The sequence below is a fragment of the Pituophis catenifer genome, unplaced genomic scaffold, assembly GCF_029215685.1.
Source record: "Pituophis catenifer annectens isolate HBS135680 unplaced genomic scaffold, rPitCat1.0.hap2 SCAF_13, whole genome shotgun sequence".
NCBI classification, from domain to species: Eukaryota; Metazoa; Chordata; class Lepidosauria; order Squamata; family Colubridae; genus Pituophis; species Pituophis catenifer.
The window spans coordinates 39037-65428 of NW_027256893.1; the positions used below are offsets into that span (position 1 = coordinate 39037).

The 26392-nt window shown below is 45.8% G+C and overlaps 2 protein-coding genes across 5 annotated transcripts in view; both read left to right on the forward strand.

The window, feature by feature from the left end:
- Positions 1-335: 335 nt before the first annotated feature.
- On the forward strand, positions 336-24695 carry LOC139323571 (lysosomal protective protein-like). Its single transcript, XM_070952977.1, has 11 exons — positions 336-499; positions 5123-5234; positions 6420-6554; positions 7177-7335; positions 8291-8382; positions 9534-9618; positions 10877-11026; positions 12194-12321; positions 14892-15054; positions 17508-17597; positions 24599-24695. Exons 1-11 carry the CDS (start codon positions 336-338, stop codon positions 24683-24685), a joined length of 1365 nt encoding a protein of 454 aa, XP_070809078.1. The 3' UTR covers positions 24686-24695.
- A 535-nt stretch (positions 24696-25230) lies between these two features.
- Positions 25231-26392, forward strand: part of CNOT1 (CCR4-NOT transcription complex subunit 1) — a 161666-nt gene continuing 160504 nt past the window's right edge. For all 4 annotated transcript variants that reach the window (XM_070953113.1, XM_070953115.1, XM_070953114.1 and 1 more), the window contains exon 1: positions 25231-25366. The gene's annotated coding sequence lies outside the window, so the exon portion shown is untranslated. The remainder of the gene's footprint in view (positions 25367-26392) is intronic.

The window sequence follows — 26392 nt, forward strand, 5'->3', positions numbered from 1 at the left end:
TAAGTGTATCATGAGGGATATGATGATTATTTATTAATATTTGTGGCTTTCAGAAATATGTCTGCATTTGAAGAGTTTAAATGCTGCAGATTCCTGATGTTTCTTATGCTTAAAATATGCCTGATTTTTTTTTAAAAGAATGTCAGTTGGAACTTGAATTTGTTAGGCAAACAAGTATGTTTTGCTGGTACAACCTGCAACCCATTGTTTCCCTTTATTGACAAAGGAATGGTACTGTGTGATGTGTGATTGGGATTTGTTTTTTTAATTAAGTGAGCAAACAGGAGGACTGTGATATAAGGTGGCTGAGAGTCCAGCTGCCCTATAGCTTTAGGATGGCCAGCTGCTGGTATGCCGTCTTCTGTGCCATCCTTGGCCTCTGCCTCGGGCAATATACACCAGATCTTGTCTCTTCTCTGCCAGGATTGTCTGAAGTCCCAGCCTTCCGACAATGGTCAGGCTACCTCCCAGCAGGCCCTGGCCAGTATTTCCATTACTGGTAAGTAGGAGAACAGGGGTACTGGAGAACAGATGCTTCCTAAACAGAGGGCTTCTGCTGCAGAAGGGCTCTTTACCACATGCCAGTTTATTTTCAGAAGAAATATCATCTTCCTAAGAACTGCAGATAAGGTAGAGCTGAAAAAGTCAAGAGCTGTACCCGTACTAGCCAATTATGTGTGGAAATTCTGCTTTCTGATATGGTCAGCATGAGCCATATGAATGCAAGGGCAGAAAAGCTACCTAGATGTGCTCCTCGTATTCATTATAGTTGTCAGCTGCAGACGTCCGCTGACTCCTTTAAAATAAACACTAGATCATCTGCAAATGCTTGTAGTTTATATTCTTTTTTAATTTTCATCCGTTTTATCTCTTCATTTTGTCTTATATTTCTATTTAACACCTCTAATGTCAACACAAATAGCAATGGGGATAGAGGACATCCCTGCCTTGTTCCTTTCATAATATTAACCTTCTCTGTCATATCTCCATTTATTATCACCTTTGCAGATTGCTTACTATAAATTGCCTCAATCATATTTATAAATCTTCCCCCAAAGTCCATAGTCTGCAATTGTTTTATCATAAATTGCCAGTTCACATTATCAAAAGCCTTCTGTGCGTCAAGAAACATCAATGTCATTTGCTTTTCTGGGTGTACTTCATAATATTTCAAAGTATTTAAGATTGTCCTCATATTGTCTCTGATCTGTCTCTTTGGAAAGAAACCATTTTGATCTGTGTGAATAAATTCATTTAACAATCTCTTCAATCTATTTGTCATTATTGATGCAAATATTTTATAATCTGCATTTAACAAGGAAATTGGTCTATAATTTTTAACTTGTTGTAAGTCTGTGTCTTCTTTTGGTATAAGAGTAATATATGCTTCTACCCAAGAGTTGCATATTTTTGCATTTACTAAAAGTTTATTAAATACTTCCAACATTGTATTGCTAATTACATCCTGTAATATTTTGTACAACTCTGCTGGCAAACCATCTGGACCCGGTATTTTACTGTTCTTTTGTTTTTTAATCCCCTCTGTAATTCCATCATCGTTATTCTTTCTTCCAAAGCCTTCTTGTATTTTTCTGGTATTTTAGGTAATTCAGACCTTTCTAAGTATTGCTTTATCTTTGTTTCAGATACGCTTTCTATCTCTGCTTGTCTGCTTGCAAGCAGCTATCTTCTCTGCTTCTCTTGGGACAATGGTGTGGGCACCGTGCATCGCTTGTCAGGGCTGAGCAGGGAAGCCGCTGTCACGCCATTCCCCCTTGCTTCCCTGAGCACAGAGCCAAGGCCATGCGCTTCCTCACCAGGCTGGCCACTGGCAAAGAGCCGCGGAGCTGACAGCTACTTAATGCTCTGTGCGCAGCATTGCCCAGCCACCTGTGGGGATGGAGCAGCCAGCCCAGTTTGGACTTGGGCTGGCTGGTTGGAGCAGCACTGCAGCCAAGGCCCCCGCGCCAACATTCACCAGTGAGCACAACTTTAGTTGTGCCATTCAAGCCACCACTGCAGGGCCAGCCCCCTGGCACACAACTGCACGGTTTTTCTCCTCCTCAGTGTCATCCTCCCTGCTCAAGCAACAGCGGGGTCTGCAGGAATCATTCCTGCCCACCCAGTTGGCCACGCCCATACAGTCACATGACCACCAAGCCATGCCTAACCAAGCCACATCCACAGAACCGGTAGGGAAAATTTTGGGATTTCACTACTGGTATGTCTAGTCTAATGAAAAGAAAGACTAGGGGTGACATGATAGCAGTGTTCCAATATTTTGTTCTGACCCAGCTCCCAAACATGACAAACCATCTGTAGTTACCTAAATATTAGGAGCCCCAGCAGCCCCGGCAAAAAATCTCTCTGTCTCTCACAGCAGGTTAACAAGTCTGTCCGGCAAGGAGATGAATAGTTGTCTGTCACATCTATTCATCTCCGCCCTCTGCCTCTTATCCCCAGAGCTAGGGTGGGGCTTCGCTAAAGAGCGGTGGCTCTTCTGTCCCAAGGATCGGCCCACAGATTTCCACTGCTTTCCTCTCCTCTGCCTTTGCACATCTGTTCCAGCTGTTCCTCCTCTTCCTCATCAGCCACCTCCAGACTTGGGGACTGTTAACTTTCCATCTGAGAGCTGATGGACGACCCAGGCTCCGCCTCTGTCTCTATCTCTGACAGCTCCATTCCCTCTTCTCCCTTGGAGCTTTCAGATTGTCCTGATGCTGGCCCTGACCCCCACGCCTCCTCCTCACCTGATTCGGCTGCTAGAGGGGCTGGCGGCCAGCAGGCCACAACATATTTGAGGGGCTACCACAAAGAAGAGGCAATCTACCTATTTTCCAAAGTAGGCAAACAAAAAACAATGGATTGCAACTATTCAAGGAGTAGCAATCTAGAACTAAGGAGAAATTTCATGACAAATGAGAACCATTAACCAGTGGAATGGCTAATCTTCAGAATTTCTGGGTGGTCCATCACTTGGAGGCTTTTAAGAAGAGACTGGACAGCCACTTATCTGAAATGGGATAGGATCAGTGTGGGATTCAATTTTTTTAACAACCAGTTCTGTGGCCGTGGTCGTGGCTGTGGCATGGCTTGGAGGTCATGACCGGGTGGGCATGGCTAGCTAATCATGTGACCGGGTGGCCGTGGCTATGTGCATAGGGACTACTCAGAGGGCTGAAAAAAGTCATTTCTGACCAGTCCTCGCACTTTTGATTGGTCCTCACACTCATGACCATCCTCACATTTATGCCCATTGCAGCATTCTTAACAACCATGTCACTCATTTCACAACTGCTTCTCTTCACCATGGTGACAAGATAGGGCAAAAAACGTAAAATGTGAGGACAGTCATAAGTGCAAGGACTGGTCAAAAGTGTGAGGACATGTCAAAAATAACTTTTTCAGCCCTCTGAGTAGTCCATATGCACAAAAGGACTACCCAGAGGGCTGAAAACAGTGATTTCTGACAGGCCCTCGCACTTTTGACTGGTCCTTGCACTTATGACGGGTCATCATTTATGCCCATTGCAGCATTCTTAACAACCGTATCACTCATTTCACAACAGCGGTGCTTTATGTGACTCGGTGGGCATGGCCAGGTGGTCATGTGGCATCGCTTCTTTGCCCTAATGACAGTTTGCTGCAATGGTCATAAGTGTGAAAAACAGTCATAAGTCACTTTTTCCAGGGCCATTGTAACTGTTGTAAATCGAGGATTACCTGTATAAAAATACAAAAAGCTTCTTTGTTTGCAAAAAGCTGCCCTAAATACCAATCATTAGATTAGAAATACCTGCAAACTGGAGTTACAAATCAGGGAGGGTGCCCAGAGCACCTTGAGGAATTAAAATAGTTAAAATGCAATGATAACTATCAGCAGCCAACTCTTGCTCATAAAGTGTTATAAAGGGTTTCTTTAGCAGAGAGGTCGTTTAAGCTCTCCAGAATGAAGCCAAGGAGCAAACAGAGTATCTGTTGCTTGTTAAACCAATTACCAGAACAAATAGACACAGAACTAGTCAGATTTCCAAAGCTGCTTCTTTTCAGGAACAGAGATTAACATTTTTCCTTCCAAACAAAGCTGAATAGGGAAAATTATCCCATCACTAAACACAGGATTAAACATCACCAAGCACAGAATTAAACTTCACCAAAACCCAGTTTTAGACCAAAAGTCAGAAAGGGTATGTAAACTCACGTTTGAATGTCAATCTTTCTAGCTAGTCAATAAGCTTTGCTGAATTGGCTAGCTAGAACATCTTGGTTCCTTGTCATTAAAAGCTTTTGCTTCGTATTCAATTATTTCTTCAAAGTGCTGATCATTGCACCCTGGCTGGAAGACCTCCAACAGGGGAGTATTTCTTCCCAACAGCAGTGTAAAAAGCTTAAAACAACCCTTCCCCTTTAAGAAAGTCAAGCAAAAAAAAAAACCTCAGAGAACCTCCGGAACCGGAAGTGACAGTAAGTCTAGGCTAAACAATGCTGGCTGGCGGGCCCGCGGGGGAGAGTCTTCTCTGTGGCTGCCCCAGCTCTCTGGAACCAGTTACCTCCTGAGATCCGGACTACCCCCACCCTATTGGCCTTCCGGAAAGCGTTGAAGACCTGGCTTTTCCGGCAGGCCTGGGGCCATTGATCTCGCTGTTGCAATCTTGTGAGATCCGGTCATGAATGGTGTGCATGGGCTTTTAATGTTTTTAAAATGTTTTTATAATGTTTTTAAATAATTTTTCTATGTTCATTGTTCGCATTATTTTTGCTGTAAGCCGCCTTGGGAGTTGGGCGGCATAGAAATGTGATAAATTAAATTAAATTAAATTAAATTAAATACTGCCAGAGAGGCAGTTTCCATAAGCAGGGCAATAAAGATTAGGCTAGGAAACAACACAGAATGTTGTAATTTCTTACAGGATTAACCTTGTAAAGTGGAAAAAAACAAGAGGAGATTTCTTTTAACAACCAGTTCTCCGAACTGATTAACTACTTAACTACTTAACAACCAGTTCTACCAACCGGTGCAAACCGGTAGAATCCCACCACTGGATAGGATCTCCTGCTTGAGCAGGGATTGGACTAGAAGACCTCCAAGGTCCCTTCGAACTCTGTTATTCTGTTATTCTAGGTTTGTGGAGTCTCAGGGCAACCCTGCTGCTGATCCCGTGGTGCTCTGGCTGAATGGGGGTCCTGGTTGCAGCTCGATGGAGGGCTTTCTGGCTGAGAACGGACCTTTCCATGTGAGTCTGGCTGGGAGAGGCATGCTGGGCTGTGCTCTAGAGAAAAGGGCCTGAGAGGAAATCACATCTGCTACAGGTCCTTACTTCTGTCCTTGAAGCCCTGCCTGACCCAGATGCTCCAGTTATTTAGGAGCCACTCAGCTCCACTAGTACTCCAAAATAGATGGCCTTTACTTGGACTTCACAAACTAGCTCTGGCCCTTTGGAAATAGTGCAAGACCTTGCAAGGTAGACCAAACAGGAAACACAGCCAGATGAACTTAGAAAAAGTTACATTAATAGAATCATGCAAGTCTGAAAATGCATCTCCCTCCCCACTGCTCTTATTTCCTTTACAGCCCAAGAAACTAGGGGGGGGGGGTCGCTCCTGAGCCTCCTGCTCCATTCACGTGCTTGACATGGGCTCAGCATCCGACCACGAGGCTGTGTCTCTTCACCCTCTTCCAAGGCCATTTCCGCATATTGTTATACTTTCTCCCTCAAGATCTGTGGCTGCCTTCACACAACTTCATCCTGTGGTGATCATAACCAGAGTTTTTTGAGTGAAACCCTGCAGTAGGATGCCCCCTCGCCAGAGCAAGCCCTAAGTCAGCCAACCTCCTTTCATGGAGAAAGCAAGCAGGCAGGGCACAAGGCCTTGGTAGCTATGCCCGCTTCACCAGGGCACAACTAAGGGCCAGGGCCAGGGCCAGAAAAAACACACAAGAAGCCCCAAGGGGACCAGGGCATGCTGTGCTCCTTGGGCCTTTCCTCTCCCCACTCCATGCCTTCCTTCACAAGTGTCATGGACGTTCCCTTTTTTCCCATATTAACAACCACCCCCCCCCCAGTTTATAGCTGATTCTTCACAACAGATTTCTCTGTTGAGTTGTGAAGATGTGTAGTATCAACAAAAGATTGGATATTCCGGGGGTGGGGGGGGGGAACTTTGTTCTACCTCGTCCTTTGGCTGCTAAGCATTTTCCTGGTCATGAGAATAGTTTTCAAAGGAAGTTGTAGAACTGGCCACAACAGCACACCCATTGTGGGCAATTTGTTCTCAGGGCCAGCCCTAGGAAGGATCTGCTGCCCAGCAGTCTCTGTCATGGACGCGTACGGGGGGGGCGGGGGGGGAAGCTGGCAACTTTCGCCATGCAAAACGTGATGACCATTTGCAAGGGCACCTTCCTTTCCTCTTCTTTACAGCTGCATGACAATGGCACACTCTACTTGAACCCCGACAGCTGGAACAAGGTGGCCAACATGCTTTACGTGGAGTCTCCTGGTGGAGTGGGCTACTCCTATGCCACAGGCTATGGAAATCCTGTCAGCGACAGCCAGGTGAGCCCCTTCCGATTCTGTCTGCCCAAGTGGCTGTGTGAAGGCTGCCCCACAGCAAACCAGCAGAGACATGGGGTCTAAAGGATCTGTCAATGAGGGGCAGCCTGTCCGGGATGCCCCAGTGGCAGAACCAGCATCTTGGTAGCTGGGACACGTCTCACTTGTTTGGTGGCTGAGCTTGGCCTGGCATCTACCTAGCCAGTTTGTGTGCAACTCTATGGGGAGGTAGGAACTGATGTGTCTTCCTGGTCTACCCCCTCATCCCTTGGTCTCGTTCCAAGCCTTGCTTGTGGATCAACTTGTGTGGTGGTCCTTCTCAAGCTGAACACTTGGGTTGTGGTTTCTTTTGTTGGGAAACACCCAGTCAAGCAGGACCGACTCCCCTTAAACTCTATAGAATGTTATTTATGTGTTACCTGATGACGTTACCTAGTCTAGGTAAGGAAACGTCTGCAAGAACACCACCAAGCTCAGAGAGCATCAAGGAGCCCTCATTTCAACCCTGAGCTACAAATTCTCCTTTCTTGGTTATCTATCTGTTCTCAAGGAAAGCAAACACTCTGGAATTCCTATGTTATAGGCAGAATAGGCATGTGCTGCACCTGACATCTTTCCCTTTCAGGTTGCTGAAGAGAACTACCAAGCTCTCCGGAGCTTCTTTACCAAATTTCCAGATTTTGCTCAGAATGACTTTTATGTGTTTGGGGAGAGCTATGGCGGAATCTATGTTCCCACTCTGACTGCCAAGATTGTGGAGGGGTCAGCAGCCATCAATCTGAAGGTAAAAATAATCGCACCCCAAGAAGTTCTTCTCACCAGTCAACTGGGATCAGGATTAGAGTTCCTGGTGATTAGGAAATGCCTTCTCTATTCAGAAACGCAACTCTTGAGATGTCACCCTACTTCCTTTATTTTCACAAACAACAGAGCTTGCAAGGATGAAAACAAGTTGAGGTCTTTTTTCACATTTAACCAGCCACCTTGGAAGACCCTAGAGCTGTGAAAGAAGTTCTGGTTTTGGTGGCTTCCTCTAAAGGTAGCCTCTTGCCTTTTGTCCCCCAGGATCTGAGAATAGAAAAGGATAGGACAGGACAGGATAGAATCTGGAAGGGGCATTGGAGATCTTCTAGTCCAGCCCCCTGCTCAAGCAGGAGAACCTATGCCATTTCAGACTGTCTAGTTTCTTCTTTAAAACCTCCAGTGATGGAATGTCCACAATTTCTGAAGGCAAGCTGTTCCACTGGTTAATTGTCCTCACTGTTAGGAAGTTTCTCCTTAATTCTTAATGTGATCTCCTTTTGTGACAAGCGAAGTCAATGGAGAAGCCAGATTCATTTAACTGTGTACTAACTTAACAACTACAGTGATTCACTTAACAATCGTGGCAAGAAAGGTCGTAAAACAGGACAAAATTCACTCAACAAGTGTCTCACTTAGCAATTGAGATTTTGGGCTCCATTGTGGTCGTAAGTCAAGTGCTACCTGTATAGTCACAATCAAACAGCCAAAGTAAGATGTCAAAATCTAGGAAAAGCCAACTTGCTTCATGACATACAATCTGTTCTGTGAAGCTACTGATTGCCATCACATCTGGGGGACTCTATCTTGGAGAACAGAGCCCCTCCAAAATGACACCCTGAAGGGCAGACCCCTTCTGACTCCAGCCCAGTCCTAGCAAAGTCCGCCCTCCCTTCAGCTGCTTCCTCAGGATAACCTTTTGCTCTCCCATTTCTCAGGGATTTGGGGTTGGCAACGGCATGAGCAGCTATTCCCTCAATGATCAGACCCTGATGGAATTTGCCTACTCGCACGGAGTGCTGGGAGAAGAGTGAGTATGGCAGGGCGGGGGAGCAGAATTCAGCCCCTGAATCCCAGTGGTCTGGAGGGGCAAAAGGCCTGCTAGTTTGGGGGATTACAAGCTGGACTTACCTTGCTCGCGGGAATCCCCTAGTGGTTACCCAGAGAACATCAAGACCAACCCAACCCAGTCTCCTTGCAGTGCCTTTCGCTCACTGTACTTGTTAAGAGTCAGGCACTTGTGTATTGCAGAACGAAACAGAAGGGACCTTGGAGGTCTTCTAGTCCAATCCCCTGCTCAAGCAAGAGACTTGGCTTGATTAGTTTCCATCTTCTCTACTTGCTTCTTGTCTTATCTTATGGTGCTATAACAAATGCAGATAGCCTCCTTTTCTACTAAGAATGGTATTTATTCCCAAACAAATTATCAAGCACCAGGGAAATCAGGAGATTCAGCCAGTTCAAATGAATATTTCATTGGAAACTTAAGCTCTCTACAAGAATCTGAGCTACTAATGGTCAAGGGAAACGAGCAGAAATTAAGAAGGCATTCGAGGCTGGACTTAGATCTCTTGTGGGTGTGAAGGGACTTGTGACTTATGATGCGTTTGACCCCTCCCTCAGGCTCAGCCTGGTCCTCTCCTACAATAATTATGCTTTCTGCCAGAGTATACCAAACAAATATGTCGGGAGTCAAAATTTTATGCACAAAACCTTTTTCTTTCAATTAAAGTTGGCACACAGGTTTGTAAAATATTAAGATTTTTTTGAAAGCTCAGTATGATAGGAGGAAAAAGGTGAATATTTATTTATTTACTACCAAGATTTGTAAGGCTGACCTCAATCATGACTCCAAAAGAATCCCGCTAAACTTGTCCCTTGTTCCCAAATAGCCCCCAACTTGGAACCAGCAACATGGCTTCCTTCTGGGACAGATGTTGACACCCCACCCCACCCCGGTATTCTAATATTTTGGCAGATTAGAAGAATGCTTCCTATCCCACCTTTAGTGTTAGTTCCTCCTCAGGCAAACATTCCAGGCACAGCAACCCCAGGAGGAATGGCTGGGAAGTTGCAGAATTTCCTTTGAGCAAATTGGGTATTTTTGGTAGGTAGGAGGAGAGGAGGTTGTTTTACGGGTTCCTCTGCCTGATCGCTTCTCTCCACTTTTCCGGCCTGCAGCCTGTGGTCCTCTCTTGTGGAAAGCTGCTGCACTAGAGGAAACTGCAATTACGCCAGCAATGACAACAGGGACTGCATTACAGCAGTAAGTGATTAGGTTGAATTCATATTTATATTTTTAATTCTCAACGTCTGAATCTCAAGAACAGCCCATTTCTTCTTTGCCACAAAGGGAACTCTGTTTTGTTCTGAAAATAAATAAGCAACAGTGTTGGTAATTCAATGTTGCGGTTAAGGGATTGGATTAGGAATGGGAAGATGCAGGGTCTGCCCCACCCTCAGCTACAGCTCTCTGGCAGACTGCAGGCAGCCTGGCCAGCTCAGGTGGGTGGGGGGGTGGGGGGAACATGGGGGAAGCAAGTGGGTCCAAGATCCAGTACTGGAAGGTAAACCTAAAGACTGGACACCAGGCTTGCTTTCAAGCCAAGCTTGGAGGTCCCCAAATACAAACTACCTATGCTCCCTGCCATCCTTCCCTAAGCACAGGGATGTCTCAGCTTGCCCTCCCATCTCTCTAGCCACATGCCTTTCCTCAGGCAAAGGCATGCACAGCCAACCTCACAACCCAACTGCACCTGCCCAAGTACTCAGTAGCATCAGGGGGCCAAGCTCCTGCAGGGAAAGGGTACCCAGTTTCTCCCTGCTATGGATGGGGGGGGGGGCACAAATCATATCCTTGAAAGTTATGGGGGAAACGCCAGGGGTCCTATTCTGGGACCTCTACCCAAACTGACACAATCCAGAGCAGAAACCAAAGGCAGCAGATGCCCATCCAGCCACTCCTGCAGTTCAGTGCCAGCTCTCCACTCCTAAGTGCACTCTTGGAACTGGCCCACAGCCTCCTGACCCAGTTAGTGGTGCCCCCCCCTTGCACATTGCCTGCCTCTGACCTGTAAAATCCTGATCTGTCACTCGCTGCTGAGACTTCCAACAGGGCCACAATGGCAAAGTCCTTCAGCCTCCAACCTCTTGGCCCCCACCTCCATCAGCTGCCCCACCAGTGGTGTCTCCAACTTCAGCATCCCAGGGCTCTGCAGTGGGTCAGCGAGCACCATGATGGTCTCCCACCTCAATGTCAGAGGAGTCACTAGCGGACTGTGGTGGTCTGACACAGCTGACAAAAGCTGTACATCCACACCCACTCCCCACCAGCAAGCAGGCCTGAACCTGAACAGGAGCCAAGAGAAATCAGACAGAAGAGGCCCTTGTGCATTTTTATTAGACATTATATATATATGTCAGGTTTTCATCACTAAGATAAATGGATCTTGACGTGCTGACATCATATATATATGTACAGAGATGACTGGTGTCTGTTTCTTCTTCCCTGCTCCCATCCCAAGATATCAAAAGCGTACCAGCTTATTTCTGGAACTGGCCTCAACATGTACAATCTTTATGCTTCTTGCTGGGGAGGTGCACTCTACCAGAGCCGCTATGAAGCCGACCTGGCCAACCTCTTCCGTCACTATCAGTTCAATGTCCCAGTGCCGGTGAGTATTTGCTGCACTGGGGCTGCTTCTGCAGGGGATTTGCTCCATCATTTATAGCTAGCCTGTAGCTAAGATTTGCTCAGCGCGATCAAGCCTTCTCCACACTTTGGCCACCAACTCTGCCATCTTTCATTTTGGAAAGGTGAAGAAGAGATGGCAGACAAAATACAATAAGGGAAGGAGATCCTTCTTCCAAGGTCAAGAATCCCATAGGCAGGAAGGCAAAAACTGACCTATTCTGGTGTTCCAATGGGAACATAAAAATGGGGCTCAAGTTGATGCATGAAAGCAAAAAGCTTTTGGTGAAATTTTATGCTGTAATGCTGTGAAAGCTTACCTACATTTGTTTTATAAATAAATTTAGAATGAGATTGATTTACAAAATGAGAAGTCCTCAAATGGTTGCACGTATAAGATGAATTCAAACATAGTGGATGGACAGAACTTTCCAAACCATGCTTTATGGTCTATAAACCCAAACGTTCACACCACAGGTTTTCTGAACCATACCAACCATACTCCTCCTATTCTTTAGTTTGAAAAGAAAGCTGCATGGCAAAAGTCCAGCCATTTTCCTGCCAAAGGAAGAGATAAATCAAACCTTCTATTTAATAAAGGAAAATCTTGGGAGAAAGAGGCTTCCAGCTCAGTAAGCGAGTAATCATTCCAATCTGCATGGTTTTGAGGCTCCCTCTGATCCTCTGCTGCAGCCTTCTGCTTCTCCTCAGGCTCCCCAAGGAGGGTCTGTGGCTGGTGCAGGGAGGCTGGCCTGGATGGGCCAGACTAGCAAGCCCTGGTGGAACAATCACCCCTCCCAAGGATTGGGTCCCTCTCTCCTTTTTTAAAGTTTCCCTTTGACTTCTTCCCCTTTCTTAACCATAGCCTTTCAGGGTTTTAATCCACCTTTTCCCAGTTTGAGAAGTTTTGGCTTTCTCAGAACAAAATTTAAGTCCAAGCAAGAATACCAAATGTGCTGCTTCTGAACTATCCAGTAGCAAAAGCTAGTTTGGAAGTATTACTATTCAGCACTGAAGTTTTCAGCCGAACACAGGCAAAGCAGAAGACCTGAACAAAGGATGAACAAATGATGAGTTGGATTATCCTCAGTGAGGATGGGCTCTGAGGCATTTTTTTTCTGTAACAACTTACCTTTGCTCTCATTTCCAGAACATTGGCTCTATCCCAGGAGTGCCCAAATGCATAAATGCCACTGCCATGTATGTCTGGCTGAATCGAGATGACGTCCGGCAGGCCCTTCACATCCCCCGCTCTCTGCCAGACTGGGAGCTTTGCAGGTGACTGGCTCTGCCTCAGATGCTCAAAGGCAGCCAGGGCAGAGGACCTGTTAATGTTAATGTTAATTTTATTTATATACCGCCCTTCTCCCGAAGGACTCGGGGCGGTGTACAGCCAATTTAAAAACATAAATATACAGACATCATCATTAAAAAGTATTTATTTATTTATTTATTTAATTTTTATACCGCCCTTCTCCCGAAGGACTCAGGGCGGTGAACAGTTAAAATAACATACATATAAAATGTGAATATAAGATGATTAAGCCAATTTGGTTCATCGGTTAAGAATCTTCAGCATAAAGATTTAGAACAATTAGAAGAGATTTATGCCAGCCCGGCTTGGTGAAATAGAAAGGTCTTAAGTGCACGACGGAAAGTACGAAGATCTGGGATCATTCGTATCCCTGGGGGTAGCCTGTTCCAAAGGGTAGGTGCCCCCACAGAAAAGGCTCTTTCTCTGGGAACCACCAGTCGACATTGCTTTAGTGACGGCACCCTGAGGAGGCCCACCCTGTGGGAGCGTGCTGGTTGGTGGGAGGTTATTGGTTGCAGAAGGTGGTCTCATAGGTACCCAGGTCCTAAGCCATGGAGCACTTTAAAGGTAAGAACCAACACCTTGAAGCGCACTCGGAAGACCACCGGGAGCCAGTGCAGCTCGCGTAGGAGAGGTGTTACATGTGAGCGCCATTAATTAAAATCAATTAAACAGTTTCGGCCAAAATTTAAAACCCCAAGTTAAAACTCCAATTTAAAACCACTTAAATAGACAGCCCCGCCTGTCGGAACAGCACTTAGGGCAGCACCAACTAAAGGCTTCAGATGGTAGTACAAGGGTTTGAGGCACCCTGTTATTAAGCTGCTTAAGACCAGCTGCCTGCAATTACTGCAGGTTCGAATCTCGCCAAGGCTCAAGGTTGACTCAGCCTTCCATCCTTTCTAAGGTAGGTGAAATGAGGACCCAGTTTGTGGGGGCAATAAGCTGACTTTGTATAAATATACAAAAGGATGAAGGCTATTGCTGAGCACATTGTAAGCCGCCCTGAGTCTTCGGAGAAGGGCGGCATATAAATCAAATTAAAAAAAAAAAAAAAAAGATGGAAAGTGCCGTTTGAGGCAAAGGCTCTACCAGAGGAGGGCAGACCTTGACTTTCCAATCACAACATTTCATAGCCATTCATCTCTGCAATTATTAGTGTTACCTGGCCATATAAAGTGGTGCTCCCGATTGCCCTGTTCCACTGCAGAGTGGACAGAAGTACAGTTAGTCCTTGACTTGCAATCACAAGGGAGCCCAACTTTTTTCTTGCTAAGCGAGACAATTGTTAAGTGAATTTTGTCCCATTTATGACCTTTCTTGCTATAGTTGTTAAGTGAATCACTGCAGTCGTTAGTAACATGGTTATTAGGTGAATTGGCCTCCCTATTGACTTTGCTTGTCAGTAGGTTGCAAAAGGGGACCCTTGGACACTGCAATGGTCATAAGTTTGAACCAATTGCCAAAGCATCTGAATTTTGATCATCTGACCACCGGGATGTGGCAATAGTTGTGAAAAACAGTCGTAAGTCACTTTCAGTGTAACTTCACTCACTGTTGTAAGTGGAGGACCATCTATGTCAGCCATTTGCCTTATAAATGCTGCCTTCCAGATATATTTTCTGCAAGTCCCATAGGCCCAACAAACTTTAATAGGATTTCAAATGTTTACTTTCAAATCATACTTTCTAGACATGACTAGGTTAATTTACAAAGCCACTCTGCCTGAATATTATATTCCATTCAATAATACAGCAATTATTTATTTCAATTTATAGGGCCACCTACCTCATTTCATAACTCTGGGCGGCTAACAACAGTCAAAACCTAACATAATCAAGGTTCCAATTCATTCAAATTCCAATATTCAATTCAAGCTGGTAATGAATTTTTACCTCAGTACATACAGGTGTCTTAACCTCTCGTTCAGTGATTATTTGAACTTGCAATGGTCCTGAACAAGTGGCAGTTACCACTGGTCCTTACACTTGCATTGGTGGCAGCATCCCTGCGACCACGATTGCAACCCAGGGGCCCCATGTCTGATTTGCAACGACAACAGTGCAGTCACTGTTGTCGTTGTGGTCTTGTGGTCTTCTTCACTGGCTTCTTACAAGCAAAGTCAATGGGATAACCAGCAGGTCACAAATCGAGACCATGTGAAATCCTTGCTTAACAATCTGCAGTGATTTGCTTAATGGTAATTGGGAACACCAGAATTTCCGATGCTAAGGCACAATCACGCCATAATTTATGGTGCTTAGCAGTGAAAATTCTGGTTCCAATTATGATCGTTAAGTAAGTTCTCTTTTACTTTCTCTGAGACATGAGGAGTGCGTAATATTTTTCTTCGTCCAACTTGGCACTCAGATGAATTTACTTCTGCTGGCCTATATGAGCAGGAAAGAGTTCCCTTAGTGGAAAGGCAAGTGAGAACTTCCTGGTCACTCGTACTTAGCACATGCATGCTCATCTAATTTTAGTGGTGGGAAGAAAGAAGAGACAGCCCCTTCATGATCTTCTCTTGTTACAGCTCACAGATATCTGCTACCTACCAAAGACAATATACGGATATGGCTCCCTTCTACAAGTTGTTATTGACACAAAATCTTCGTGCACTGGTTTATAATGGTGATGTGGACATGGCATGCAACTTTTTGGGGGGTGAAAAATTCACTGATGCTTTAAATCAGCCTGTAAGTATCTGAGGAAATGTTTCTTTCTTTTGGGCATTAAAAAATCTGATTTAGGAATGGAAGATTTGCAACAAATACAGGTAGTCCTCAATTTATTTAGTGACAATTCAAAGTTACATGGTTAAAAAAAGTGACTTGTGAATGTTTACACACTTACGACTGTTGCAGCATCTACATGGTCACGTGATCAAAATTCAGATGCTTAGCAACTGATTCATATTTATGGCAGTTGCAGCATCCCAGGGTCAGGTGATTCAGTTTTTGTGATCTTCTGACAAAGTCAAAGGGGAAGCCAGATTCACTTAATAGTATTATTAACTGCTGTGATTCACTTAACAAACATTATAAAATGGGGCAGAACTCACTTAACAAATATCTCACTTAGTGACAGAAATTTTGGGCTGAACTGTGATTGTAAGTCGAGGACTACCTGTATTGCAGCTATTTATTTGTTCTTCACATTTCTGAAATGGCTGCCACCCCAAAGAGGGGTGCTTCTCAAAGGCCCTTCAATTATTCTGTTGAAGAAAACAGGCAAGAGACCAGTGGGGAGTGCAGCTTTCTTTTGGGCTATTGGGAGACAAAGAAAGAAGGAACATTCTGGAAATCTTCAATTAATTCCCTTCTGATAAATGGCCTGCATTTATCAAATAGTGTGAGAAAAACCAAACCTGATAACAGGGTCTAAAAAGAGAGTCTTAAGTTCCAAAATGGTAAGTAACTGTTAATTAAGCTTAATTTTTGTGATGAAAGCGTTTGGTGTAGTGGTCATGGCACTGAATTGGAAATGGGAGACTGTGAGTTCTAAGGACCCCTCTCAGCCCATCCGCTCTGCTGGGACACCCACTCTATCCCTGGGCCCAGGAATTAGATTAGCTCCCCCTTTTGATAGTCCAATAGGCCCTCAAGACTTGCTTGTTACCAAACCTAGGGCACCCAGAGATCTGTTTAACCATCTATTCTTAAAGTGGCCATTCTTATCCTTTCCAATTATGGTTTCTATTTGCTTTTTGTAATATTTAGTAATATAATATGTTTTATATGTTTCTTGTTTACATTTGTTATTTTATTTGTTCTGTACTCCCCAGAGTAATGTTTGGTGATATGGGCAGCAATATAAGTTTGATAAATAAATAGATAGATGTTTTTAAGTAGAACATAGAGAAATCTGGTTATAAGCTCTGGAAAATGATGTGGCAATTACCAGAAGAAAGGATGTATCTGATACAATCAAGTCTTGCTTTACTCTTTTTTTTTTTAAGGCTAGGAAACGTCCCTAATAAAATTGTGGAAAATGCCCTAAAGTATCTTAACTTCAGTCAAGAATTTCTCAAACTATCCCACAATGTAATTAATGTAAGGCAGTTTAGTATGGGCTGGATGTCCCAAAGATGCTTTTTCAGGAGGCAACTGGATTTTCTTGTTTTTTCTTTTGAAGATGTTTCGCTTCTCATCCAAGAAGCTTCTGACAGGATAGTGGAGAATGGAGCTGAAGAAGCCACTGTCAGAGCTGAAGTTTCTTGGATGCAAGGGAAACGTCTTCAAAAGAAAAAACAAGGAAGTCTGGTTGCCTCCTGAAAAAGCACCTTTGGGAAAACCATGACCTGGATGACTGAGAATCTCTACAGACCTATCGGCTGGATGGTTAGTTAATTAATTAGGCAAACTGCAGCTAAGGAGGTAATTATGTGATCCTGGAAAAAAAAGCAGCAGTTTCTACATGAGCATCCATGATATGCTCTGAAGCATCTTTTCTCCTTTGAATTCCAAACACACAGCCCAAATATTTAGTATTGAGAAAAGATGATGAGAGAATATGGTTACACAACCAGTACCTGAACAGATGCCATACAGATGGTTAAAACCTATCCAACAAGGATAAAGCCTTGTTCCACAGGGCATGACATCAAACAATGGATTTAAATTACACAAAAGTAGCTATCAGCTAAAAGTTAAGCAGAAATCATTAGGAGTCTGGTAACACCTTTTCTGACTAACAAATTGGCATAAACTTTTATGAGGTAAGGGTGATTTCATCAGATATATGTGGCTCACAAAAGCATACACCTTTAATTGTTGGAAAAAGTGCTATCAGACTCTTGATTTTGGGCTACCATAGACTAAAAACGGGCTCTACTGGATATTAGTAGTTAACAGGAAAAGCTATTTGACAGTTGAACCGTTCTCCAGGGAGGCTAAAAGAAGTGGCAGAAAAAAGCCTCATGAGTGTTTTCTTTTTTAAAAAAGTTTTTAAATTTTTAGACAAACAAACATTTAGTACATCAATTATCTCTTCCCTGCGACATGAGACGGCATGAGTGTTTTCTGATGGGGAGCCATTGGTAAAAACTCCCAGAGGAGGTGTCCATTAGTTCAAAAAGTTGGGATCTCCAGTTCATTGAATGGGAGGCAGGTTTCTCCCCAGCTGATCCTTCTGCCCTTTCATCATACAGGTACTTAGTGAATACCAGCCATGGTATTTCAATGATCAAGTGGCGGGATTTTTCAAGGAATACCAAAACATCACATTCCTCACTGTAAAGGTCAGTGGACAATTCTCATCTAATAGTCATTCTTCATCCTCATTTGTGATCTTATTTTAGAGGGGGGTGCGGACCTGGCAGGTATTACGGAGACCTGGTTGGGCCAAGAGGGGGGGGTCCCCCTCGTTGAAATGTGCCCACCAGGTTTCCGTGCATTTCATCAGCCAAGGGCCCAGGGGAGGGGTGGGGGAGTGGCGGTGATTATTAGGGAGAGTCTTTGTCCGAGGGAGACCACTGTTCCTCAGATAGCCGGATGTGAGTCCCTCTTTGTGAAGTGGGGCCGTGGGGTGCAGATGGGTTTGCTGACTGCGTACCTGGCTCCCTGCCACGTGGCAGCGACCCTGCCCGAGCTACTCGACGTCATTGCCGGGGTGGCGGTTGACACCCCCAGACTTATTGTCATGGGGGATTTCAACCTTCCGTCTGCGGGTGAGGCGTCAGAGGCGGCTCGGGAGTTCATGGCTTCCATGACGGCCATGGACCTGACCCAGTTAGTTCAAGGCCCAACTCACATAGGGGGACACACTCTGGACTTGATTTTTGTCTCTGGTCAGTGGTTGAATGATCTTGGTAGAGGGGATCTAGACATCAAACCCTTGTCATGGACAGATCATTCGCTCCTTCACTTAGACTTTCCTGCCGCTTTCCCCCGCCGCAGGGAGACGGAACCGACCAAATGGTTCCGTCCCAGGCGCCTGATGGACCCCGAAAGGTTCCTGATGGAGCTTGGGCCGTTTCCTGAGACTCTGGCACACGACTCGACTGAAGAGCTGGTGGCCGCCTGGGAGAGTGCAGCCGCCAGAGCTTTGGACCGCGTCGTGCCTTTGCGGCCTCTGACCCGATGCCGATCTCAATTGGCTCCTTGGTTCTCTGAGGAGCTGAGAGAGATGAAGCGTCGGAAAAGACATTGAGGGAAAGAAATTTTTCAACAAAAATTAATTAAAGAAGCTTTTGTGGATTATTATACTAAATTATATGCCAATGAAGAGGTGCAGAATGGACTTATAGAAAAATATTTAAAGGATAAGAGAGTTACAAAAATTACTGATCAACAAAAGGAAAGAATGAATTATCCTATAACAGAGGAGGAGATAATAGCGGCAATTAAGCAGCTAAAAACAGCCAAAGCTCCTGGCACGGATGGTTTGACTGCAGTGTATTATAAAACTTTACAAGCTGAAATGGTGGGACAACTTAGAGATTTATTTTGCAATATTCAACAAGGGGGTAGAATACCCCCATCTTGGACAACTGCTTATATATCTTTGATACCAAAGGAACAAGTTGGTCCTAAAAAACCAGAGAACTACAGACCAATATCTCTTTTGAACACAGACTATAAAATTTATGCGAAGGTATTAGCCAACAGGTTGATGCCAGTAATCCAAAAAGTGATTCATGAGGACCAAGCGGGATTTATTGAGGGCAGATACATGAAGGACAATGTAAGGCAAGTAATAGACTTATTGGAATATCTTGATAAGAATAAACAGATTTCTGCAGTGCTGGTTTTTTTGGATGCGGAGAAGGCCTTTGATAGAGTGGATTGGAATTTTCTACTAAAGACTTTAAAAAAGATGGGCTTTGGGGACCAATTTATACAGGCGATTTCAGCAATTTATCAAGAGCAAAAAGCACAGATTATTATTAATGGAAGTTTGACGACAGAGTTTAAAATTGAAAAAGGAACAAGACAGGGATGTCCGTTGTCCCCACTTTTATTTATTTTAACATTGGAAGTCTTGCTAAATACAATACGGGACTCAAAAATTCTGAAAGGCATAGTGATAAGGCAAGAGGATTATAGAATAAAGGCATTTGCAGATGATCTGGTTGTTACCCTATCACAACCAATGGAATCAACAATCCTGATGAACGACATTATACAAGACTATGGTAGAGTTTCAGGTTTTAGACTGAATTCAAAAAAGACTAAAATGATAGTTAAGAATATGACACAAGATCGTAAACATGAGCTTGAAAGGAGGGCAGGTTTTGAAATTGTACCTAAGGTAAAATATCTTGGAGTTCAGGTTGCAGAATCAAATATGAAATTGTTTCAAAATAATTACGAGGTGTTGTGGCGAGAGGTTCAGAAAGACATGGAGACTTGGAAAAAGCTGCAACTGTCTTTACTTGGAAGAATAGCAGCAGTTAAGATGAATATTTTGCCAAGATTTCTGTTTTTGTTTCAAATGATTCCGGTGCTTAAAAGTGATAAACAACTGAAAGTCTGGCAGTCTGGCGTAAATTATGCAAGATGTTCCAGAAAGAGGAGGTCTTAAACTCCCAAATCTACAGTTATATTATGATGCAGCAGCTTTAACTTTAACAAGCGATTGGTTTGGAAATAAGAAGGCTGGAATATTGAATGCAGAAAGTTTTGATCTTGAATTTGGATGGCATGCTTATTTATTTTACGACGACAAAATAGATAAAGTATTTAAAAGTCATATACTTAGAGAATCTTTGATGAGAGTTTGGAAGAAGCACCGACTCAAATGGGATTATAAAATACCGTTATGGCTGGATCTTGGTCATACTTTGTGGAATACAAATATAATGTCACTCGGGGGGTTTTTATACAAAGAGGTTCTTTTTACAGATGCGGGCAGATGGCAGCTGAAGACATTACAGACACTGTTGGACGAAGGAATTAATTTAAATTGGTTACAATATAATCAATTACAATTGAGATGGAAAGAGGACCAAAAAACTGGTATTATGTTGCATGAGGAAGAATTGGTTAGACATATAAGAGAGAAAGGTCCAATGCATATTAAAAGGCTTTATAATGTTTTGCTAGAAAGGGATTCAGAAACTGAATTAGTTAAAGATTGTATGATTAAGTGGGCACAAAATTTTGAAGAACCAGTGATGTTGGAAACATGGGAAAATATTTGGGTTCAGAATGTTAAATTTACACAGTCCCAGAACCTGAGGGAAAATTTCTACAAAATGTTTTATAGATGGCATTTAGATCCCAAAAAGTTGTCATGTATGTACCCTAATGTTCAGCCAAAATGTTGGAGATGCGAATGTTTGGATGCTACGTATTATCATGTTTGGTGGACCTGTAGGAAAGTTAAGGCTTTTTGGATAAAAATTTGGTGGGTCATGCAGAATGTTTTGAAGAAAAAAATTCAATTTTCTCCACAATTGTTTTTATTGGGTATAGTTAAGGGTTTTACACGGGGTGAAATAAAATTAATATTGTATATGATAACTGCAGCAAGATTGTTGATAGGTAAATATTGGAAGAATGAAGCTTTGCCTACTATCGAGGAATGGACTTTGAAGATGGCTAGTTTTGCAGAGATGGCGAAGATTTCAGTGTATTTAAAGGATTGTTCACAAGAGACTTATGAATGGGAATGGAAAAGGTGGATAGAATATGTTCAGAACAAATACCAAACTAGAAAGTATCAAATAGCTTTTATTTGAAAATAATGTATTAGAAATATTAAAGAGGAAAAATTATATAGGGGGAGGGATGGGTTCAGGCTTATATATTAGTGTTATTAGTTATGAGTATGTAATAGGGAAGTCCGGGGGGGGGGGCGGGTCAGGGAGGGTTAGGGAGGATGGGAAGTTTGGGGAGGGAGGTGGGGGGGTGAAAAAAGGGGTGAAAATGTAATTGTAAAACTTTTGCAATAAAAAAAAAAAAAAAAAAGGAAAAGACGCCTAGAGAGCATTTGGAGGACTAGTCAATCCGATTCCGACCGGACACAGGTGAGGTCTTATATCAAGACCTACCTAGTGGCGATAAAAGCGGCGAAATCTAATCATTTCTCCGCTCTTATCGCATCTGCAGAGAACCGCCCAGCCGCCCTGTTTAGGGTGACCCACTCCCTCCTCCGGGGGGGAGTGCGGGAAGATCCCTTGCAAGGCCGCGCTGAGGATTTTGTGCAATTCCTGCATGATAAAGTCGCTCGGATTCGGGATGGCTTGGACTCCGATTGGATGAGTCCAGGGGAGGAGACAGAAGCAGGCCTTGAGAATATTATCTGGGAGGAGTTTGATCCTGTGGCTCCCGAGGATGTGGACAGGGTCCTGGGTAGGATTAGTGCCGCCACATGTTTATTGGACCCGTGTCCCTCCTGGTTGGTACTGGCCTCCCGGGAGGTTACACGAGGCTGGCTCCAGGGGATTATAACTGCTTCTCTGAGTGAGGGTGCCTTTCCCGCCGCCTTGAAAGAGGCGGTGGTGAGGCCCCTCCTCAAGAAGCCTTCCCTGGACCCGGCTGAATTAGCTAACTACCGTCCGGTCTCCAACCTTCGTTTTGTGGCGAAGGTTGTTGAGAGTGTGGTGGCACGACAACTGCCCGGGCACCTGGATGAAGCTATCTATCTAGACCCGTGCCAGTCGGGCTTCAGGCGGGGGCACAGCACAGAAACGGCATTGGTCGCGTTGGTGGATGATCTCTGGAGGGCTCGGGACAGGGGTTGCTCCTCTGTCCTAGTCCTATTAGATCTCTCAGCGGCTTTTGATACCATCGACCATGGTATCATGCTGCGGCGGTTAAGAGGGTTAGGAATAGGGGGCACCGTTCTGCGGTGGTTCTCCTCCTTCCTCTCTGACCGCTCGCAGTTCGTGTTGGCAGGGGGGCAGAGGTCGACCTCGAGGCATCTCGCATGGGGAGTGCCACAAGGGTCGGTCCTCTCGCCCCTTCTGTTCAACATTTATGTGAAGCCACTGGGTGAGATCATCCGTGGTTTTGGGGTGAAGTGTCATCTGTACGCTGATGATACTCAGCTGTACATTTCCACCCCAGACCACCCCAACGATGCCCTTGCTGTGATGTCTCGCTGCCTGGAGGCCGTGCGGGTCTGGATGGGGAGGAACAGGCTCAGACTCAACCCGTCCAAGACCGAGTGGCTGTGGCTTCCGGCGCCCCGATATAGTCAGCAGGTGCCATCGCTGACTATTGGGGGTGAATCTTTGCCCCCCACGGAGAGGGCTCGCAATCTGGGTGTCCTCCTGGATGCACGGCTGTCTTTAGAAGAGCATATGACGGCCGTGGCCAGGGGGGCCTTTTATCAGGTTCGCCTGATCCGCCAGTTGCAGCCCTTTCTGGACCGGGACGCCTTGCGCACAGTCACTCATGCCCTTGTCACCTCCCGGCTGGACTATTGTAATGCTCTCTACATGGGGCTCCCCTTGAAGAGCACTCGGAGGCTCCAACTGGTCCAGAATGCGGCCGCGCGGGTGGTTATGGGCGCAACCCGTTGTGCCCGTGTGACACCCCTCCTGCGCGAGCTGCACTGGCTCCCAGTGGTCTTCCGGGTGCGATTCAAGGTGTTGGTTACCACCTTTAAAGCGCTCCATGGCATAGGACCCGGGTACCTTCGAGACCGTCTTCTGCCACCAATAGCCTCCCACCGACCAGTCCGCTCCCACAGAGAGGGTCTCCTCAGGGTGCCATCAGCCAAGTTATGTCGGCTGGCGACACCAAGGGGGAGGGCTTTCTCTGTGGGAGCCCCAGCCCTGTGGAATGAACTGCCCCCGGAAATACGCAAGATCTCCGACCTCCGGGTGTTTCGTTGCGCATTGAAGACCCTGTTGTTCCGCCAGGCCGGGCTATCGACTTAATAATTTTAAATTGGGGTATTTTAAATTTTTGGGGTTTTAAATCGGCCAAATTTATTTAATTATTTTAATTTTTAATTATTGTTGTGTCTTGTGTTTTTAAATTGGCTGTACACCGCCCTGAGTCCTTCGGGAGAAGGGCGGTATAGAAATAAAATTATTATTATTATTATTCTTACCAAGGCTCACATCAAAGAAGCCAAAGTCTCTCTTTTCCCCTATCCATAGAAGCTAATGATGATTACTTTACTAAGGGGTAGGTGTTGTTTTTCAAGGCACAGTGGCCTTTGCATAGTTGAAAAAGTAATTTGCAATTCCTGGAAAGAACCTCTATGGCAAAGTGGAGATGTTTTGATTCTCTCATGATTACTGAATACTTGTTATAAAGGCTGTGGCTGTCAAAAAACCTCCCATCTCAGTTTTATGGAAGAACTTGTGGGAAACAGCTCCAGCACTGATCACCAGAAACAAAGCAAAGGTCTGAATTTTCACACCACTACTAAGCCATAATAGCAATAGCACTTATATACCGCTTCACTGCTTTACAGCCCTAAGCGGTTTACAGAGTCAGCATATTGCCCCCAAGAATCTGGGTCCTCATTTAATTGACCTCCGAAGGATGGAAGGTGGAGCCAACCTCGAGCCTGGTGAGATTTGAACTGCCAGCAGCAGGCAGAATTAGCCTGCAATGCTGCATTATAATCCAGTTTATTTGGTTCCGACTTTGTGGGATGTGTGAAACTAACAAGGTATTTTGTTCTAGGAATCAGTTACAATACAGGTAGTCCCCAATTTACAACAGTTCATTTAGTGATGTTCAAAATCACAATGGTACTGAAGAAAGTGACTTATGATCATTTCTTACACTTATGACTGTTGTAGCATCCCATGGTCACATGATCAACATTTGGCATCTGACTCATAAATGACAGTTGCAGTGTCCTGAGGTCACATGATTACCTTGGTCACAAAGGTAATCTGACAAAGTCAACGGGGAAGCCAGATTTACTTAACAACTGTTACTAATGTTTGCTTAACAACCGTGGCAAGGACTGTAGTAAAATGGGGCAAAATTCACTTAACGTTGCCCGGAGCAGCAAATCTTGGGCTCCATTGTGGTTCGTAAATCGAGGACTATCTCTATTGGGTAGAGGTAGTCCTCGAGTTAGGACAACAATTGGGGCCGGGTTGCCATCGGTCAGCCACGTGGTGGTAAAGCGTGACATCACGCGATCGTACTTTTTAGCGATGGCAACCCCGCCAGTCCCGACCATTGACGGGCTCTTCAGCGGGAAGCGGAGCGGGTTCGGGGAGGCGGACCGCTCTGAGCGGCCTCCCCGTTGACTCTGCACGTGGGAACCGCCCTTTCCTCCTGCCTCATCGGCTCGCCTTTCTCGCCTCCTTCTCCGCAGGGCGCCGGACACATGGTGCCGCAGTACAAGCCCGGTCCGGCCCTGGAGATGTTCCGCCGCTTCCTCGCCCCATCCAGCCACGCCTGAGCCGCTCGCCGGAAGAAGCCCCCCCCCCGCTCCCCAGCCAGTCAATAAAAGACCCCGCCCTACCTTGCTGTCTCCGTGCCGTCACTCCGCTCGCCCCGCCCACCTCGCCGAAACCAGGCGCCCTTTCTGAAGGAGACCCCAGCCTCTCGCCCCACCTCCGCCCGTTGCGCACGCGCGTCTGCCCTCGCGACTGACGCGATCGCTTCCCATCGCCGCGCTGCGATTGGCCTCGGCGAGCTCGATACTTAAACTATCCAATCGCAGCCGGACCCCAACTCCGCAAGGTCTTCTGAGTTTAATAGTCCCCGCCCATTTCCCGTCCTCGTCAACTTCATGAGGGAATCTTTGCGTACCTCCGTCGACGAGAGTGCAAAGGCGAGATCGGGGTGTCCTTCTAGGGATTGGGTACAAAATTGGAGGCGGACTCGAGCACCAACCGGGACGGCTCTCTGATTGGTCAAAGTTGTTTCCGCGCAGGCGGACTGAGCCTCAGGTCCAGGTCTCGCCTCCTTGCTTTGCGTCCTGCGCAGAGGAAGACGGGAAGAGAAAGGCCGCGACGTGAGCGCGCGGCCACGGTCGCCATTTTGTTTGGGGACCAGCTCGAGAGCCGACTAGGGAGAACGCGAGCGGCTAGTCCGGTGCCTGGTGTGGCCCGAGACCTCTCGCCCCGAGCCACCCGAGGTGAGCTCCGCGCCTGCGCCCCAGGCTGGAAAGCGGCGGAATTTCCAACGCGCCGGGAGAGGGGAGCGGTCTGCCGGCCATCCCGAACGCTTGCCCAACGCAACTGAGCGGGGAGGCCTCTGCGGCGGTCCCTCTTTCGGATCCCGGGCGGCTGTCGGGAGGTCGGTGGTCTCCCGCGGCGGCGACGGGCCAGGCGCAGCTCCCCGCGAAGCTTCCCGGGGCCGCCGCTGTCCTCTCGGGCAGCACGTGGCGGTCTGGGGCTCTCGGGTGCCGCTGCCGCCTCAGGCCCGAGGGTGCCTCGAGCGGTTGGGGGGACGCGACTGGCGGAAGCGCTTTTTCGGCGGGGCAGGATTCCTATTCCCGGGCGGTTCCTGCAGGACTCCAGGAGGAAGATGTGCCGGGAAGTTCAGCCCTTGGCCGCGTTAGTCAGAGCTCCTCGTTCCCTACCATTCTGGGTGCCCAAGGCGCGTCTCTCTTCGGGGGGTGGGGGGGGGAGGTATTGAACTTGCTGAGGAACTTCGGCAAGTGGCGATTGAAGGCCTTGTGCCCGTGAATTTGCCAGGTTGTAAAACACGGCAGGATTAAAAAGTCGGCCCTACAACTGCTGCTAATTTTCTTGATTGAACGAGATCTCTGTTGTAGGATTCTAGCACACAGTATAGTTTTTAATTTAGAGTTTATGGAAATGGATAAGAGAGCCAGTTTGGTCTAGTAGTTACATTAGAAAGCAAGAGAGACCCTGAGTTACAGTCCCGTGTTAGCCATGAAAGCCAAGTGGGTGACTTTGGGCAAGTCACAGCCCAACTCACTTTATTGTGGGGAAAATAGGAGGAAGGTGTGTTGGATATGTTCTTTGCTTTATTTGTAAAATCAATAAATGCAGGATACAAATAAAAATAAGCTGTAAATTGGGAAGCTGCTGATTCAAATCTGGGCTCTGCTATAATTTCTTTGGTAATAAGTCTTGCAGTTTTATTTGTAAATATGGTGGAAGCATTTGTAGCATTTGTTTTAACATCTTTTGCC

Excerpts from the sequence above, each read along its gene's own strand:
- LOC139323571 (XM_070952977.1), top strand. The coding sequence starts at position 336 with ATGGCCAGCTGCTGGTATGCCGTCTTCTGTGCCATCCTTGGCCTCTGC. Across the intron at positions 11,027-12,193 it reads AGTTCAATGTCCCAGTGCCG|AACATTGGCTCTATCCCAGG; the intron begins GTGAGTATTTGC and ends TCTCATTTCCAG. Across the intron at positions 15,055-17,507 it reads CTGATGCTTTAAATCAGCCT|GTACTTAGTGAATACCAGCC; the intron begins GTAAGTATCTGA and ends TTCATCATACAG.